Here is a 19,780-nt window from a genome sequence, read left to right as displayed (position 1 = left end):
GTTTACCATCTGTACATATTACAGACATGTCATGGATATCTCTAGACATTATAGTGAGCATTTTTATTCTACAAGACATTCTTGGCTCATTTCTATTTGTATTGAAATATATTGTTTTTATTGCCCAGCTGTAAAAACCTGAATTTCATTGGTGGACACAACTAATGTTTAATGAATGTGTGTGAGGCACATGTCATATCCGCATAATTAATTTCTTCCTAAATACAATATTTCCACTAAACTGATTTAAAAATTCTGTTTTATATTTAAAACAGAAGTCACAAATGATGTCCATGATGCTGTAATTTTGCAGGCCTGCAATTACTGTTAAGTGAGTCCTTGAGTACACTTAGACATATGTCAAAGATTAAAATTTTGATTAAAACAGGATAAACTGAAGCACAGTTGTATATTATCAAAGGTGTTTAGATTTTGTTGTATTTTTTTTAGAAAGATCTAACCTGTTCTTCTTTGTGACAATCAGCATTTGTTAGTGATACAAAACTGAAGAACTGCCAACATTTTCTATTGCCATTAAATGCAAATAATAGGAGAAAAAATCAAACAGAACATCTACCTAGCTGAAACAAAAATAAATTATTAGCTTTCAATCCAGTTCGAGTGAGACTAATCCAGATTCTGCAAATTGTAAAGAAATAAAAATTACACTTGCAGGACATTCATTTGAGTTATATAGACAAGGCGCCAGGAAGCTCTAAAAGTATTGATGCTCAGCAGTGTTATACACTGAATACTTCTGGTACATTTCAGATGTTTGAAAAATCTGGGGTATTTACTGAGCATTTTGCTCCCTTTCCCTTTCCCCACACCAACCGCCGCATCTACCCATTCACTGAGATGAATTAAGCATGGATTCGTTAGCTCTATTAAAACGCTCTCAGTCAGGGACCCATCGCGCCTTGATGCTGGAGCACTGACAACAAAAGCAGAAACATGCAGAAAGTCGCATGGAAGTGCGAAATCACTGGTCTGCATATCTGCTCGATCAAGAGTAGTTAGGCTCTAAGTATGCAGGGAGGTTGGTGTGCGCTACTCCATTCCAGCAATGCAAGAGGTGGCGGAGGGTAATTCCTCTGGGATCGTCTCCTTTTCCTGCGAAACTAAAGTCAGGATTGCCCCGGCTGACTCATCGCCTTAGTCCTTTGTCTGCGAGGGGAAGCACAGCCCTCGGGTTTCTCTCTGCGGAGCCTCGGCGGCGCAGGGCTTCGGGGCCGGTATCATTTGCTGTCATAGCGCTGGAATGTTTCGGCAGGGGGCGGGCCAGCTGATAGCGAGCCAGCCAATCGCGGCGCGGGCTGAAGGGTATATAGAACGCGCCGGCTGCCTCTGCCGCAGAGAGAAGGTGCAACTAGCGAGCAAATAGCCAAGGAGAAGCTCTGGGGGCGATTACCAGCCTTGAGTACTTCCGAGCATTTCTGGTAAGTGCACCGCCTTGACTTAGCTGACTTTTACACTTCTGTTTATAATTATTAGTATAGCCCTTATTCATGGAAGCACATGGCTATTTTGCTTAATCAGCATAGAGGAAGAAAAAGCACAGTTATTGCTGATCAGAAACATCAAAGTTTCTTTTCATTGTTTTTGGTTTTTTTTAATGAAATTGTATGTTAAATATCCAATACATTTTGCATTTTCGAAATGTTTATATGATTTGCTGCAAAAGAGAGCAACATTGGCACATCCCTGATTCCGAAAATGTATGGTTGTTTTCCTTGAGAAAGCAATGATTTCTTTTGACAATAGTCATATGGACTGGGCATAGGATTTCAGAACGTTATGGTTCTATTTATAGTAGAAAACATCTGTGATCGTTTATATATAATTCACTAAATGTTAACTGCAATGAAACGTTTTTTAGATAGTCTTTTCTGGAGGTAAGAAGTAACTTAAAGCCTAGATGAAATTCAAGAAATGGAGCTGCAGCTATCATCACATTTCTTCAGAATAAAATTAACCTGGCATGAGTAAACCTAAGCTTCTCTATTCAAGATCTGTTAGAATATTCAGTGCCAATATAACATGTTTTCATACCTTTAAAGATACATTTCATTCTTCCGTTATTTATAGAGCAATTTTGCTTCCTGTATGTGTAACTTCATCTTCTCGTTTTCTATATTGTAAAATCCTCCTGACTGGAATCTGTTTCTGTAGCATCCTAAATACTCAACACTGTTGCAGCTCTCTGTTCCAAAATTATTCTTTTAGAATGTGCATCTTATTCTTAGAAGAAGATGCCATTTGCTATTGAACTTTTTCTTTTTACTTGTGTTATTTAACATCCTACTGATGTTAAATACACAGATTTACACTAAATAAGTTACTTGCTAACTTCAAAAAAAGAAGGCAACAGCAAGGTTGTGCATCTACAGAAATATTTGAAAAGGGTGTTTTGTACAACCTAAGAATTTTCTCCCCTAAAACTCAGTTGTGAGTTGTAGTTTATTTTAATTAAACTTCACTTCAGGGTAGAAGACTGACTTTGTTAGTTAACAGGACAGAGGAATTAAATCCCATGAAGACTATGGAAGAATTCCTGTTATTCCATTGTTATTACAAACAATTATCAATGGCATTGAGATTATCTGTCTTTGGACCCTGGGCAAATCATTGTTCCTTCTTTTGCTTTTTAACTCTAGCAAGCCATGTTCAAAAAGTATAGATTTTAATGAGGATCCCCTTTCAACAAACTCACAAGATGTTTTTCCTGAATTTTTTACTGGATTCTTCTCAGTCTGTGTAGCCTCATGGTGGGCCAACATAAGACTAATCAAAAGATGGTGTGCATATAAAATCCCTTCTTCAGATAGGACCGAGAGCACCCAGTTTCTCCCAGCAATCCACTTTCTTGAGTGTCACTGATGAGCATGAGTACATTTGATAAACCCTGCCTCTTGACTTATTCTTCAGACTTTGTTTTCTTTTGTTTCAGATACAGCAACAGAGAACATCAGCAGACACAATGAAGCTCCTCATCGCTCTAGTAACAGTCAGTTTCTTCACCACAGGACTGGGATGGGTAAGTTCTGCCAATCATCAGTCCAAAGGCTTTTATTTTTATTATTAAAATGACTTCCTTTTCCTTCCCCTCAGAGTTATACCAGAACCATAGTTGGTTACCAGCATTGGTGCACTGGTGCGTTCCAGCTGTTTGTGTACAGTCAGTATACGGGCCCGGGTTCACATGATTCAGATTGATGCTTCTGCTTTATTAGTTCCTCATTAAGTAGCGTGTTTTGTGGAGATAATGCTGGCAATGGTAATATCTTTATTTTGCCATAGACAGACTCCTTCTTTTCAAGGCCATTTGTGAGGCTCCTGAGGATCACTCTTAGTCTTTCATTTCTCTCTGTGTTCCTCACCGATTCATTTTGTAAGGTCAGAGTGAAATGATTTCAACAGTAAATAACTCTACATGTTCTATATACAGCACTTCTTCCGGATGCATTGGTAGTAGTTTAAAAAATTGAAATGTGATCCAGGGGAGCTTTGGATCTCCTCTAACAGGGGATTTTAAGGTTGTCACAAGAGTTCTTCAAAGTTGCACCCTCTTTGCAACTTCAAGGAGACATGACCAGGCAATGGTGATCTTTAAACTTCTCCATGTGGGCAAATCCCCAACGAGCTCTGGAGCAGTTAGAAAAAACATGTACAATGCAATGGAAAATTCTTCTTATAATGGCATAGTATTTCATTGCTTTTTATTTTTAATTTTTTTTTTAGAGAAAGTCCTAGAAAATGTGGCTGAACTTAAGTTGAACGCCATTCACACATCAGCATCTAAAGTTAGCTCAGCAATGAGTCAATGAATAGAATATTCTTGTTTGCTTTTTAATGTTCCTATAAATTGTCTCCAAATTGCTATGTGAGTAATTTGAGGTGAACTTCAGCCTGCTTTTGAATTTGACAGGATTTTCAGATTTTACAGTGATTGGCCAGTAAAATTTCATTGACATTTTCAGGGCAACTACAGGGAAAGTTTGAGCATATTTGTCAAAATTCAATGTAGATGTGAAGATTCACAGAAATGCACAGCACATCTGCCAAAATCCATATCAGATTTGTTTTTAAAAGAAGTTCAAAAGAATTCAGTGAACCTGTGAAAATTCTGGCAAGTTCTTTGAATTAGTTGACAGATGTTTTCTGCAGATGAGAGAAATTTGTATGTCAGATTTACTAAGAGGGAGGTTTCTATTTTGTGACTATTGGAAAATGTTCACTTCATACAATAAGTGTATCTGAAAGAAAAGTATGCATTTCTAAGAGTGCACCAAACAAGAGTATTATGTTAGCAAAATGGTTATAGTGTAATAAAAATCCACACATACTTTTTGTATTCATTCTACAGAAGAAGCAGAGCAGATTGCCAGAAAGAGCAAAATCTGGAATCAAAGAAGGTAAATAATTTTTTTTTTAATTAAAACTTATTATCCACACATCACTAACAGTTTGAGGTGGTGTAAAAGTGAACATTAACAAATCAGAATGAACATAAACTAAAACATACATAAAAACAGTAAAAGACAGTCACTGTGAGTTAGTAAAAGTACCTCAGGCCTAAGACCTTTGGGTCTGTTGCTGCCTATTTGATTTGTTGAGCACAGAAAGAAGACTTTAGACGGGACATTTCAAGCTGGCAAGGATGAAATGCTTCCTGAAGACATTTAAAAGTTATTTTCCTTGTGGTTTCAGGGCTTCTTTTGGGGTGCTATGCACCCAGCCACCCTCTGACCCACTTTGGAGACACTGCAGGAGTGTCCAAGGGGCTTGGAATGCCATCTGAAACAAAAGAGAAATTCTTTCTTTCAATGTTTTGCGCTATGCCCAATATCATAAAACAGGAGTTTTTCATTTAAAAGCTAGTTTCTGGGCCAGCTCAGTGGCAGTGTGCTGTGCTGTTGTGCAGGAAACTTGGGTTCAGTTCCCTGGACTGGCCAGGGCTAGGGATGTTGCAGAAGCAGCATTTACAGTCCCCATGGGGGGTGGGGGGTGAAGGGAACTCTCAGCTATTGCTCAGTATAGATGTGAATCGGAACCAGAATCGGATCCGATATCAGTTCCGATTCACATCTCTATAGATGTGAATCAGAACCAGAATCGGATCCGATATCAGTTCCGATTCACATCTCTATTGCTCAGTAGTGACACCTACTGACCAGATTTAGTGTGCACATATTGGGCTCTGGGTGGAGCTGTGGTCCATGGTCTCTGGCCAAGGAATGTCACCACAATGGCTAGGGGAATTCCAAGTAATGGCAAATGAAGCCTCATGGTGCCATGCTGGAAGGCCAAAGGATCAAGAGAACTTCCAGGCCAAAAATCCCAAAAAACATTTTGTTAAACGAAGGGCTCTATACCCTTCAAAGAAACCAATTATATACCCTTGAGGAGCATTTCAGTTTCATCAACCTTTTTGAATCAGTAAGGCTGAGGTGTCTGTTTGAGCAACCTCTTATGGAGGGGACACACAACTGCAGTAGGGAAGTTGAACACAGCTTCAGACTGGGCTAGGAGCAGGTCTTCTTTCAGGTGACATGGTAGAGCTGTACGTAGGCAACAAAGATCCCTGCCTCATCAATTAAACAGCAAACCACACTAAGACTTGGAAAGTTCTGTTTACTAAAATGTGCCATTATTTCAAGAGAAATGTTCAGTGAGGAAATACTTAAATGTGAAAACCTTCTGGATTAAAGTTAGAGCGGTTAGTTGGTTCTTCAATGACTGTTGGTGATCTTCTTTCCATGATATCTTGTTCACAGATTGTAATTGTTTAAATGGAGGAACTTGTAGGGTTTCTCACTACTATTCTCGGGGTTACATCTGCCTTTGTCCAACGGGATATATTGGAGAACACTGCGACATAGGTAAGAGTCTGAATTTATATTTTTCATACTGTCACGCACTATATGTATAGTCCATGAGAGCATAACACAATCAGGATTCCTAGTTAGTATGTATTCTAAGGAATTCCACACCTAGACACCCCAATGACTGACAAATTCCATAAAACTCATCATAGTTAAGAAAAAAAAATACAGCTCATGAAAAGGTGCAGAGTAGCCCAAGAGATGGAGAGTGCTCATACATCAACTCTCTCGTTACCCATCTCCGCTTCCCAGATGGAAATTCTCCTGCAGGCCCATAGCTGCCAACTCACCTAATTTTTATGTTCGATCACACAGTTTCACATGCAGGCTGATGGCTTCTTCTGGTCTGTGGTGATGTTGGGAGGGGAAAACATCCTTGTGATCACTCTGGCCTGTGCTGGAAGAGACTGGAAGGCTTATGCCCAGCTCTCAGTCACAGTGAGTGGAGATCCATGTAGTTGCTATCAATTTTGATGAAAGTTTCAAAATTCAAGCTCCTTATTCCTTCCATTAAAAAAATGGATACTATCAGCTTTGCTTTCTTTTTTTACAGACATCAAAATTCAGTGCTATCGTAAAAACGGCCAAGATTACAGGGGAACGGCATCAAGGACCTCCCACAGGAGAGAGTGTTTGCCTTGGAACTCCCCAAAGCTGCATGAGAATATGTATAATAGTGGCAGGAAAGATGCCCTGGAGCTTGGGCTCGGAAAACACAACTACTGCAGGTAACGAAATAACTATTCCCTAACGACATTCAAGGCGTGTGGGACATCTCCAGCAGGCTCCATCAGTGACGTTTCTGGCTACATCTCATTCTAGCCTCAAACGTTCTTTATTCTTGATTTTTATTACTGAAATGATTTGCATCAGACGTGCTTTGTCTCATGGTGTGCTCCCATTCCAACCATTATTTTGGTTCTCCTTTCTGTTTCAGGCACTGATTACACTTAAAATGTGTTAAGCGTTTCATTGTTAAAATAAAAAAATCCCAACTGAGATGATCCAAAAGGCTTAAGGACTAAGTGTACTAAGGATTTTCTTCCACTTTTGTGTCTGTGGGAAATACATGGTTACTTAGGCCCTTAATTTTAAAGACATGAACATGGCATTCTTAAGACACTTAACACCCCTCATGAATATGCGTGGGAGAGATTTGCAAACCTCGAGTCTCCAATGCATGTAAATTTCTCATGCATATTCATGGTGGCCATCCTGAAAGCACTATTAAGTGTACCTCCAGGTCAGGACTGGGAAACACTGTATAAGCATACCATTAGCTTACTGCATCAGGCATTAAATCCATTTTTTACTGCATGAATAAGCTAAAATTCAGCTCACATTTTCTCACATTGGGCCCTAAGCTTGAGGGCAGAAAGGTTTGGCAAACTGCTCTAGTTCAGTGAGTAACAGAGTGGTGAACAGAAGAACTGAATCTGGATCTCCAGATTTTACAGCTCTGTGTTCGATCCTCCATGCTGCTCTAATTGTAATTCAGAGGCCTGACGTTGTAATGCTCACTCTAAGGAGGTCCTTCTTTCCATTTCTGGTAGGAACCCAGATGGCTCGAGTAAACCCTGGTGCTATTTTCAGAGTGGACTAAGGATTGTGTCCATGCACTGTGACATTCCAGTTTGCAAGACAGAGAGTGGTAAGGACAGTTCTATAGTTTTGATCATGTTTTGAGGATACTATCAATGCATTTGAACAGAGTGAAGTAAATCATTAAATACCTTTAGTCCATTATCATATAAATACATGTGAAAAGATGTTTCTGTGAGGGATTTTCACATAAACTTAAAATACTGAAGGTCCTTTTTTGAATGTCCCTTGACAGTTTGTTTTGAAAGGTAATGTCAGAGAGACCAGGCTGGTGGCTCAGTGATAGTGTTGCACACTGCCAACCTCGCTTTAGTTCCCGGGTTAGATCTTCCACTCTCCGGGCCAGCTGGGGATGCTGTGAAGGTGGTGCTCAGTCATTGCACACAGTGACACCTAGTGGCCAGATTTAGAGCCTATGAGCACAGGATTCCAGAAGAAGTCTTGATGCATGGCCTCTACCCGAGCACCTTCACAGTACCAACTGGTAGTTGGTAGGTAAGATAAAATAGGGGAAATTGCAGGTATTTGCAAGTGAAGACTCGTGGCGCCAGATTCCAACCCAGGTTAAGACTGAATTGGATGCCCAAAACTGCAAGAAGAAACTGCTGCCCTCCTCTCAAAAAAACCCTGTTTTGTTTTTTAAAGTTAATCTGTAAATATTATCCACAGTAAAAAAAAACCAAAAACAACAAACAAACCTGAAATAATTCAGCAGTTAAAGATATTGTGTATATATTTTTTTTACCAGAGTCAACTTGTGGTCAGAGGACACATAAGCTTTTCAAAATAGTTGATGGGAGCAGCACCCCTATTGAATCCCAGCCTTGGATTGCCACCATCTTTTGGCATTCCAAGAAATACCAGCAGGACCACTTTCAATGTGGTGGAAGCCTCATCAATGCATGCTGGGTGATGACTGCAGCACACTGTTTCCCTGAAAGGTAAATCTACCAGAAAGATTTGTATTTTTAACCTCTTCTGTAAGTTTCCTTATTCCAAGAATTTCAGTGACCTCCTGTGGTCAAGAGAACAGGACCCAGCTCACTAAAGATATGCATCAAATCTCCACTTGGTGAAGCTATAAGAGCAGTACTTAGTTCACCTCTTCTTCAGGAGCTATGAAAGATAATCTAAGTCAGCCCAAAACCCCTGGAACTGCTCCCCCACCACATACACACACATGGTAGTCACCACTGAACCAACAAGTTGGCCTTTTTAGGGAGTACTAAGGGCTTTATTCAAAAAAGACTTTTTTTTTTCCAATAGATACATTACTTTAAAATGTTTATATCCCATACTATCCTACATGGAGAAAAGGCTTTTTTGTGAATAAGACCCAAGTTATTCACTCCTGGCAATTTTGACCTTCAGGAGGCAAATAGCAGGCAAATATTGGGTTCTCCCAAATATCTCTTGTCATAAAATATATTTGGATGTTCTTGCTGTGGTTTTAAACACTGTTAGGCAGCCCGAATAGACATTTGGAGTGAGCAGATGTCTGAATTTTCCTAAACTTTCCATTGCCAAGCTCCTCTCTGCTTCCACTCTCGTACCTGAAGGATTATCCACCCATCTGAGTCATCTCTCTGCAACCCTGGAGATCAGCACAGCAGTAAGTCTGCTGGCCTCCCTTTTGTTCCCATAATTCCTATTTCCTATGGGAGTAAAAACTGTATTTTTATATCCTTCCATGAAACAACCCCAAACACTCTGTCCATTTCTAATGGAATTGGAAAAATAAGTCTCAGGAAAGAAATGCAAAAAAGTAGTTTGGAGCAGTTTCCGGCTGCCTTTAAAGAGGCAGTACCCCATTTCCTAATACACAGTTCACAATTGTCTATTGAAAGCAGATCTGCTAAATCCTACTTGCTGAACAAGCTTCTTGCTACAATGTCCCCTCTGCCCTTTCTCCCCCATTCATAGCTCTTAGAGCTCTTTTTTTTTTTTTCATGCTGTATACATGCACTCACACTCCTTCAATCAGACTCATCATTCATGCACACAACATTAAGCCTAGAGAGAGAAAATACCAAGGACATCATATATCGGTGTTTCATTCTATAAAAAAAATATATATATCTGGACATTTAACCCCGTACCCCCTCCACCAAGGGCAGGATAAAGAGTGCAAAGCTTTCTCTGGATGAGATGGGACTGAGAGCCTCCCATTAACCACTGGGGTGCCCTTGCCTCCTCTGCTTCTGATATCCCTTTCTGAAAGGAGTCACCTCCTTTCAGGCCTCAGAATGGGCAAATAAACTCTAATGTATCTTAGTATTAATGATTTATTTAGTTGGTATTAGTCAGTGCTTATTTTCTGCCAGGTCGCTGACCTAGAACCTTTTTGAGCTGTGGTAAAATTGCTTCCTTTTCCCCAGCACAGCCAGAGTGGAACATGGAAATCACAACTGGCCCCAATCTGGTACCTTTTAATATTAGACAATTACCCCAGTATTAGTTTACTCATCTTCCTTAATTCACCTGGCCTCTATACTCCAGAATTTAATGTAATGCCTGTTGGTTGGAAGTGATCTCTTCTCTACAGACCCTTAGGAATTAAATTCAGACAGCAACCAACAAGGACATTGGATTTACGGTCTGGGAAAATGAATAAGCATGGACTAACTTACTGGTGTGGCGGTTACTACCCTTAACCAACATGCCTGATACTTTGGATGCAACTCCAACATTACTCTCTGCTTCAAGGGCAAGAGGTAACAGGGAATTGCATTCAGACAGCAACTAACAAGGGCCCTGACTTTGACAGTTTGGGAAATTAAGTAAGGGGTGGCTTGAATGGCACAGCAGATGCTACCATAAGCTTGCTGGGCAGACTGGATGGACCGTCATTTTCTATGTTTCTATGACTCTCAGTGAGTCAGACTAAGCTCTTCTCACAAACGGCAATCTAATGTTTAGAGTTGAACATAGAAGTGTATAGTGAAAAAGCAGCGTAAAACTCATCTTAATGCAAAAATTGAATTGTTTTAAGACTATAGTATCACTGCATCTTCTCACTTTTTATCATTCAGTATACAGCCACAAGACTATTCTGTTATTCTTGGAAATTCTAAACTGGATGAAACTGATCATGAGAGAGAGCAACGATTTCAAGTGGAGAAGATCATTCTTCATCAGGACTACAGTGACGAGACTGGAGCCTATGATAATGATATTGGTAAGAGTTATCTGAGTTATGGCAGGTATAAGAAGCAGGAATGTCCAATTCTTCTTTTAAAATTGCAATCACAAAGCATTCCGGATTCTGTAACCTTACATTGTCTAGTAGGAAGGCAAGATTCTAAATCCAAGAATGCCTTGAAATGGGAATCGAAACCCATAACCAGACTGCGAATCCCCACCTATGAAAGGGGCCACATAAATAATGCCACCTCTCAGCTGTGTGATTTATAATAGATATACTCAGGGACAGGGAGGAGAGGCTGCAGAAGGAAATAAAATAAAATAAAAACACACAAAATATTACTGTTGCTAGTAAGTATAATCAGTGTATGCACATTTACATAACACATTTAGATTCTTATACTCTATAGGAAACAGAAGCACATGGCATTATAGTAAAAAAATAATTTATTAGCAATGGAAAAATAAGATAATAACTTTTTGTAGTTTATAACGGAAAAACTTCAAACCCTGCTCTCTCTCTCTGTTCCAGTTCAATGAAATAAAAAATTAGTTCCCAATCTTCCTACCCAAATTATGGCCTAAATATTAGCATAAATTATCAGTTTAATCTCACGTGATGACTAAATACTTTAGATGAACTAACCATTTCATTACCAGGTGGGTAATGAAAGCAGCTGCTGATGCTTGGGGAATCCATGCTGATGATTTGCCTGGAGCATAGGTCTTCTCTACAATAAAATTCCCTCTATGCTGAATAAATTCCAGACAACTTTTCTGAACATCCCCTAAAAGCTAAGTTTGCCTACCACTCATAAAATGCAGGCACTATATTAATACTGTTTACCTAGCTTGAAATAAAACAAAATCAGGAATTATCTAAAAATCACAAAATAAACAACTATCTCAGTACTACTGGATAGTAATTTTCTGTAGCTACAAGAATTTCCAGATTCCAGAAACTGCTTTTTCTTTATCAGCAGCAAGCTGAAAAGTGCAATTAAATCTCATGCTGTATCTTTCCCTCCTCCCTCTCTCTGATCCTCTCAAAGACAGTCCTCCTTTTCATACATGATTAAGATGTTCAGTAGTATACAATCTCTTGCTTTTTATTGGCTAGCAGGGCAAATAATGTATTACTTACATTTGCATCAGTGCTTAAGTATCTCATTTGTCAGCTCATATTCAAGCAGTATCTGATACTATGAAAGAAAGTTAATTCATTTATCCTCCTCACTTCCACTGGAATTTCTCATGGGGGCAGTGTAGCTTAGCAAAAAGCTCTGAAAATCAGTTGTTCTCAAGGAACTTAAAATCCTATTATTATTCCATTATAAACAAAAGCTAATTATGCTTTGTCTCTAAAATATCGTTTGCTATCTTAACCATTTGGCATTCCTGATTTCAAAAGAGGTAGCCAGAAAGCTATCTCCTTTGTTACTTAATTTACCTTCGCTAGGCAGGGAAAAACAGTTTAATAAGTCACTATCTTTCACAGATATATTATTTTTGGTCAGGAGGTATGTGGCCATTGTAGTCCAACTCAATGCAGTTTTTAATCCTAATCATTTTATAAAAGTTATATTTTTGTATATTGTGAGTTTTTAACAGTGTTATCAAATAAGCTATATGATTATAACAGTGTGATTAGTAAACAATATTGTGTTATTTAGTAATCTTGTCATTTTATCTAGCTCTTGTAAAAATCAAATCGGCCTCCGGACACTGTGCAGTGGAGAGTGATTACGTCCAACCTATTTGCTTACCACCATCAAATATGGTCTTGAAAGATGGCTCACAGTGTGAAATAGCAGGTTATGGTCAAGAAAGTTTTTGTAAGTATATCTTAGATCTTCCCTTCTTTCTATAACACAAAGTGGGTCTTTTGTTATCAATAGTCATAGCCTAAGTTAAAGTTGCTGCTCTGCCATTATCTTAATTCACAATCCGAGGTCAGTGCAAGGGTGTTTGACACACCAGGCAAACCTGAAGCCCCACCCATTCCCCTTTAATCTGATAATTAAACCCAATCATGATGACCCCACCACCACCTTTTCCAGAACAATTCTATAAAAATACTAAACTGGACATAGAAAATTGCCCAAACTAAAAGCACCTAAAAGTATACACAGATCAAAGGGAATGTATGCTCATACTTTAATCTTTGAGAATTGGTGTAAAGTCCGTGGATAAAAGTGCCCATGACTTTGAACCAAAATATACAGTTTAGAAAATAACACTTACACCTTTGAATGTTACATTTTGTTTTGAACATATATACATAGAATAGAGGAGTAGCCTAGTGCTTAGAGCAGTGCACTGCATACCAGGTAAGCCAGGCTCAAATCTCACCGCTGCTCCTTGTGACCTTGGGCAAGCCACTTCACCTTCCACTGCCTCAGGTACAAACTTAGATTATGAGCCCTCGGGGTACAGAAAAATAACCTCAGTACCTGAATCTACTTTGAAGGGCCTAAACAAGCAGAATATTAAAAAAAAAAAATCAAATATTAATGTTTCAGAAATCATGTCATTTGATTTTTTTTTTTTGGGGGTTGTAGATTGCAAAAAAAAAGATCAAGAAATAGATAAATGTTTTCATTTAAAAGAAACTCATGCTGTATTGGCTGAAGGTAAATGATTGGCTGGCTGGGCTGAACTTATGTTTCCTTTCACTACTTAGCACACAAAACAAATTCAAATTCTTTTGTTACCTCTGTACAGTAAGACAAACCTCTTCCATCACCAGGCAGGAGAAGTTACACAAAATCCTGCAAAAAGTTACTCAAAACCTATATAGCAAAGCTCTCATACTGAATCAGCATCAACTGCAACTATGAAAAGGCAGCAATGAGCCCTTGAACAGCATTATTAACTTTCCTAGCAGGGGAAAGGATTGGCCTAAATGGGCTGAGAACCAGGGAAACCATTTGTCCCACTCTCACTCCTGGTGACCTTGAGCAAGTCTCTTTATTTCCCATTGACTCGGGTAACCAATTAGGGACTTACCGTACTTGAATTCTAAAAATGCTGTAAGCCACCTTCCAGAATTTGGATACGCAGACTAAAAATGAAACTTTTATTAGCTATATAATCTCCAGTTGGTAAAACATAAGCTGGACTACATAAAACTATATGTTAGCAGAGTACCTCAGGCTGGTGTCGTACACCGATCCCAAAAACCCTCACCAAACAGAGTAAGTGACCACAAATTATAAATAAAAAAATATAAAGATAAAAATTGAATTCTTGTCCACTCCAACCTCACCCCCTTCTTCTTCCTGTTGGATTAGGGAGTAGAGTGGCTCTCTGCTTTGCTCTGTCCACTCTATCCTCACTCCTCCTATCCTGTTGTCTATATGACAGGAAGGGAGGGACGGGATTAGGGAACAGAATAGCTCTTTGTTCTTCTCGTATACTCTGTTTCAGGGTCTCCCCTTCCCTCCTGCTCCTTAGAGCTGCTTCTCTGCTACCTGAGATTCAGGCACTGACCAAGAGTCATGGAGCAGAGTTCTGTGTGCATAGAAGCCCCTAGGGCTACCCCCAAATCTGCTGCATTGTGATCATCTAGTATGTGTAATGGAAGTCGGCTCTTTCACTAACACTTGCCTTCCCCAGTTTGAAAACCAATTAGGATAGCAGTAGAAGGGCTCCTAGGAATTTTTCAACTTGTTCGGGGTTTTAAGCAGCCTGTAACATCCTTAACTTTAAATTGGTCACCGCTTAACTTTTGAATTTCTATAGAAAGCTGTGTAAAAGATACAAATTATATTCATTAAATGTAAATGAGCAAGTAGAGTGATCATATAATGCCACATCAAAAGGGAAACATTGATCCACTTTTGGTTGCATCCCATTACATGCATGGAGATGCAGATGCGTGTAATGCTGTAAAATCAAGACTGGCTCAGCATGGCACCCTGCACATTAATTTATGTGGCCAACTATGAGCAAGACATGAGATAAAATTGGACCTGCTTATTGTTACCAAGGTATTTATTAGGCGTCACAAATCAAAGGCGGATCCAATCATGAGAAAACAGCATAAAAGTTTGTGTTGTGTAGCTCACTAGACAGCAATATGTAACTAGCTCCAGTCTATGGATGTAAATTTATTGTAATCCAACACAAACCAAGTGAAAGTCTAACCCAACTGTGTTGCACATTTACAGCTGACTGGTTCTACTCTCTGATACTGAAATCAGGAAAGGTGCAGTTGATTTCCCAGCAGCTGTGTAAATCCAAGGAGTATTATGGCAATCTAATAAATGATAACATGTTTTGTGCTGGTGATCCCCAATGGAAGACTGATGCCTGCAAGGTAGGAGCTCATTTACACATACTCCTAATAACCAAATCATAATCATTCGGATCTCTCTGAAGGGCCCCTCTATCCACGAGAGTGCTCAGCTGTCAGTACATGCTGTAATAGACTCAGCCTCTGGTCTTGAACAATGAATGGGGAAAGCTGGCACTGGGAATCAGTGTTCAAGCACCAAATGACATTCAGTACCTTTCTAGTCTCTGGTGACAGAGTTCTCCTGCACCAGATTTATTAGTTTATCAATTGTCTCAAAGTGATAATACTTCTCAGGGTGTTTATCCCTGTTAAGAAATTAAAAGAGGTAGGTTTATACTGCATTTTTATGCCAACAGAAAACATGAAATGTGGACAGGAGTGCATTATAATGCAGAACAGGAGCTATATGATAGAAAATAGGAAAGGTTTTTAGAGACAGTATGCAAATTATCACGTTAAACAAGAAAGCTAAGTGACATGCTTAACATTACAAAATGAAGGCGGCCCTGGTCACTCATGATAAAGGATTCCAGAGTAAATCCTGCAATTTTCCCGTGGGTTGTCACAAGTTATTCGTACCATAATCATTGTAAATGATAGATTCAAGGCTGAGGGCCTCACTTCTGTAGCCATACTGCCATTCATTTTTTTTATATTTTTCTTTGAAGAAAATTATACTTGGAAACTCTTGAAATTAGAGTAGTGCTAGTCTTTTGTAGCTGATACCAACAGATCAGTGTCCAGTCTCACAGCAACAGGATGTAAATTCTTTTTTTAAAGCTTTCTTCACTACAACTAGCTCAATGCCTTTATAATAAAATTCTGATAGATGAATATGATATTAATAAATCCCAGGCCTATTGTTTAAATGTAAGCACCATGGATCAGGCTATATGACCTGAAGACACCAGAGTACATTACAATAATATCTTAGACAAGGGTGTTAGTGTAAACAACCTAGATTGGAGCACCTTTAAAATGAATTTATATCACAGTTTTGTCTTGTTTTATAATCATAGCCTCTTATCTGTTCACCAAAACAAATAAGAAACCAAAAGATGCTGAGTGGAATAGCAACTAAAAATAAATGGATATCTCTTTTGGAACTGGTCTGCATTTGCACAGATAAATTGCCTAACGATTTTGTTCAGAGTATAAACCCAGATTAAATCTATTTTAAATATAAAAATATTGTTTTAAATATTTTCTGAATAGACAAGGGGCTATGATTATTATATGTGACAAAACAGCAATATAATCTAGTATGAAAATGCTCCAATCTAGATTTCCTATACAAATGTCTGTCTAAGATACTATTGTAATGTACCTCAATGACTTCATGTCATTTATTGCCTGATCCAAGGTGCTTACTGCAAATTGAATCTCAGGCTGGTCTATTGTGTTTATTTCATTTATATTCTCCTTATTTAATGGCCTTTATTCTGTCCTGTACGCACTGTGATGTGCCCGAGGTGCCTCTCCTGAAGACTACCTTCACATGAGAAGAAGGGAGTAGAAAGAGATTATATATAATTTAAAAGGCAACTACAGCAAACACAGTCTGAGGAGATGCTGCTCTTGACTTCAATACTACTTGGCAAATATAAAACTAACTTACAAAGAAATTCATCTATAAGGAGCAAAAGGTCTGCAGAAGCAAAGCAGACCAGTGCCACCACCATTTATTATGACATTTTGGATCTGATATACTGAACTCATTTCCCGTAGTCACAGAATAGGGGAAAAGCCCTAGCAATCAGGCCCTTAGTGCAGATCATTAGATTTCTGTAGTGCTGCAGGGCCAGCGCACCAAAACTTTCCTAGATAGGACTGTGCAAAGACATGAATTTGGCAATGTTAGAAAAAGCTCCTAAATCAGCACCTGGAAAAGTGCATGTGACTTAGGCATTCATACAGTCAAATTGTGCGTTGCAAATCATACAGTGAATGTATCTTGTGTGTTTATATTGTAGTAATTCACAGGAGGATGGCCAGCATAGCCCACTTAATCTCAGTTTCTTTCCAGTTATCCAGTTGTAGGTTTTCAGGAAATAAAGTGGTTCACTGTCTATATCCATGTGTATGCAAAATTCTCCGAATGCATTTCTATTTACATCATTGCATTGTGACTGTGCTAAACCAGTCACCTGTGAGAAATGTACACCGAAGTTACATCTGCTATCCTACACCTTCGTGTAAGGATACAACATGGAATATATATTACACTCTGTTTTCCGCAGTTGCAAACACTGATGAACTCTTTCCTGATATATTTTACAGGGAGATTCTGGAGGTCCCATGAGTTGTGAACATAACGGCAGGATGCTACTTTATGGCATCATCAGCTGGGGTGAAGAGTGCGCTAAGCAGAACAAACCAGGAGTTTACACCAGAGTAACTCGTTACCTGCCTTGGATCTACTCTCACATGAAGACAGACAGCGATTTAAGAAGCAGGAATTTTTCAGAGTGACAAACATTCAAAAGTGTGTGGTGGCACCTGCCTCAGCTTTAACCAGGCACTCTCTTTTGTTTCGTACCAGATGCCGCCCCCATATAAACCTAATAATAATGCAATATCCATTTCATGTTTTGGAGATGAATTTTCATGGGCTGCAAGATTGTTCAAATTTGCATGAAGGCACCTTTATTCATTTTTATCTTAGGCAGCAGCACTACCACGAATTCCCCATAGAACACATGGACTCAAATCTGCAGATAATGCGCACTGGAAGCTTGAGAACAGAGCTAGAAGGAAAGGATCTTTAATCCATTTCTTTCATCTGATGCCCAGGATACTCGTTTGCACCACAGGCTGAACTTATGTCATTCCATTCAAAGACCAAAATTCTGCGCTTCCTAACGTCTTACAGTTCCAAAATCTGTCATCTCAGTTTATGCAAAGCAGACTTGCGCCCTAGTGCCTAAGGCAGCAGCAGCAGCAGATGTTACGGTGAGAACTGGCCCCGCTGATAATCAGAGGTCTAGAGCTGAAGGCTGGGACGCCTAATGATATGGCAAGAATACTCGTCTGTAGTGCACACTGCAGGCCACTATCACTATGAGAAAATGGAGGGAAAAACTTTTGAATGCATTTATAATCAGTTTTATTCAGCATATATGGACTGTTCATGAAAGCCTACTGAATCTAGTCACCAACTGGTCAGCGCTAATGTTCCAGTTCCTAATACGTGAACCACTGCTGTGGATTGGATTCTCAAGCCAGCTGTTCCACTGCGAGCTTATGATCTGCACTGTATTATTTAACATTTTAAATAACAATATTAAGATTGTTTCCAGTGCAGATAACTGTACATTTCATGTCCCTCTGACAGACATCAGTATTGACATTTCTTTTACTTTAAGTGTTATCAACCATAATTTATTTTACAGATTTTATTAGATTGTAGTTTTATATGTATATATCTTATTGGAACAGAAGGAATCTTTTTGATTTAAAATACTAATGAAGGTCCATTTCTCAGCAAAATATAACAAGAAGGAAGAGCCATTATTTGCTTCTAAATAGGAATTTCCTAGTTTTTGTTCAGCTTTATTCCAAGAAGGGGAAATCGGCTCATACAATCTAAAGAAGTATCCAGTTCAGTTCTGTCAGTGGCCAGGACACAGGTCTTTGATATTCAGAGATTGCAGTTTGATTGAACTGCCTCTATTGAGCAGTTAGCTGGTATTTTTAACATGTCATTTATTGCAAGTTAAATAGCAATAGACTGTGCAATGATATTTAACATTTACAATCTATTGCTGCTTAGCCATCTACAAAGCTATAATTCTACGATTATCTGTCAGCTATCACAAGTATACTAAACAATAGGCCAGTAAATACTGTTTAGCACTGTGTTTAGCTCCTGGGATAATCTGAGGAGAGAGGGTTATTTTGTAAAGCTCAGAGCTCACTGCTAGCAGCTTCAATTTCTTTTTGCTGTTGGTGGCAGAATCAGCTCAGTGGCTTCCTAAGTCATCCAACCTGAGGACTGTGGAAACAACTGAGCTGCTGCATGTGGAATTGGGGACTGCTGCCAGCAACCCAGAGCCCGTATCCATTGGACTTCAAGCCTTGCAAACTATACATTTATGAATTGCATAGACCTTATGCATTCATAGTCTGTTGCTCTTTAACTTGTGCATATTAAATGCCAATGTAAAGCTCAATATTAAACATTAAAAGGGATCTCACAGAATTGGGCCTGTAGTTATTGGGTCATTTTCTGTGAGCTTGCACCTTTTTTTCTTACAGTGATACAATTGTCTTAAATATTTAGGTACATATTTGCTAATGAAGTATTTCAGGGGTTTTCCAGCTCACTGTGCCAGTTACAATGTACCTATTAGTTGCCTCATTTTTTTTATATAATATATTTTTGAGGGCTGGCTCCTCCACATTTAGTATTTAATAAGTATTTTACTTAAATATATGACTTAATTTATTGTTTTGTATAATTGTGAAATGTTAATAAAATTTTCTGTTTATATATTGTTTCAGTTTGCATCTTTTTATATGCACAGTTTGGTTTGTTTGTTTTTTTGGAGGGGGAATTCTTTTCCCTTTTTCCTTCTGCCTTTGATCCTCTTCCCCTCAAATGCCATATTCACATGGCACTGAATAAGCCTCTCCAGTCACAGGGCCACTGACAGGTTATGGTTGCCAATTCTGAAAGGGGGAAAAAAAACCCCTGTCACATGCACATGTTCTCCTAGCCCCACATCCAGCATTCGCCCTCTCCTTGTCACTCGCCCAGTGTTCATCCCCCTCCTCATGACTCTTCAATTCACTCAAGCATTTAGCCATCCTCACACACTTGAATATTCGACTCCTCTCCCTCCCCACA

At 39.0% G+C, this 19,780-nt stretch overlaps 1 protein-coding gene across 1 annotated transcript; it reads left to right on the top strand.

The window, feature by feature from the left end:
- Window positions 1-1,358: 1,358 nt before the first annotated feature.
- Window positions 1,359-19,423, top strand: PLAU (plasminogen activator, urokinase). Its single transcript, XM_029609571.1, has 11 exons — window positions 1,359-1,439; window positions 2,951-3,037; window positions 4,367-4,415; window positions 5,778-5,882; window positions 6,439-6,613; window positions 7,439-7,536; window positions 8,236-8,428; window positions 10,520-10,665; window positions 12,326-12,466; window positions 14,804-14,952; window positions 17,212-19,423. Exons 2-11 carry the CDS (start codon window positions 2,981-2,983, stop codon window positions 17,401-17,403), a joined length of 1,305 nt encoding a protein of 434 aa, XP_029465431.1. The 5' UTR covers window positions 1,359-1,439; window positions 2,951-2,980; the 3' UTR covers window positions 17,404-19,423.
- Window positions 19,424-19,780: the final 357 nt, after the last annotated feature.

The sequence above is a fragment of the Rhinatrema bivittatum genome, chromosome 7 (assembly GCF_901001135.1).
Source record: "Rhinatrema bivittatum chromosome 7, aRhiBiv1.1, whole genome shotgun sequence".
Classification (NCBI taxonomy): Eukaryota; Metazoa; Chordata; class Amphibia; order Gymnophiona; family Rhinatrematidae; genus Rhinatrema; species Rhinatrema bivittatum.
This window is presented reverse-complemented; position numbering and strand designations above follow the sequence as displayed.

Coding starts and splice junctions, on each gene's coding strand:
- PLAU (XM_029609571.1), top strand. CDS start 2,981: ATGAAGCTCCTCATCGCTCTAGTAACAGTCAGTTTCTTCACCACAGGA. Junction 6,614..7,438: donor GGAAAACACAACTACTGCAG/GTAACGAAATAA, acceptor CATTTCTGGTAG/GAACCCAGATGGCTCGAGTA. Junction 14,953..17,211: donor GGAAGACTGATGCCTGCAAG/GTAGGAGCTCAT, acceptor TATATTTTACAG/GGAGATTCTGGAGGTCCCAT.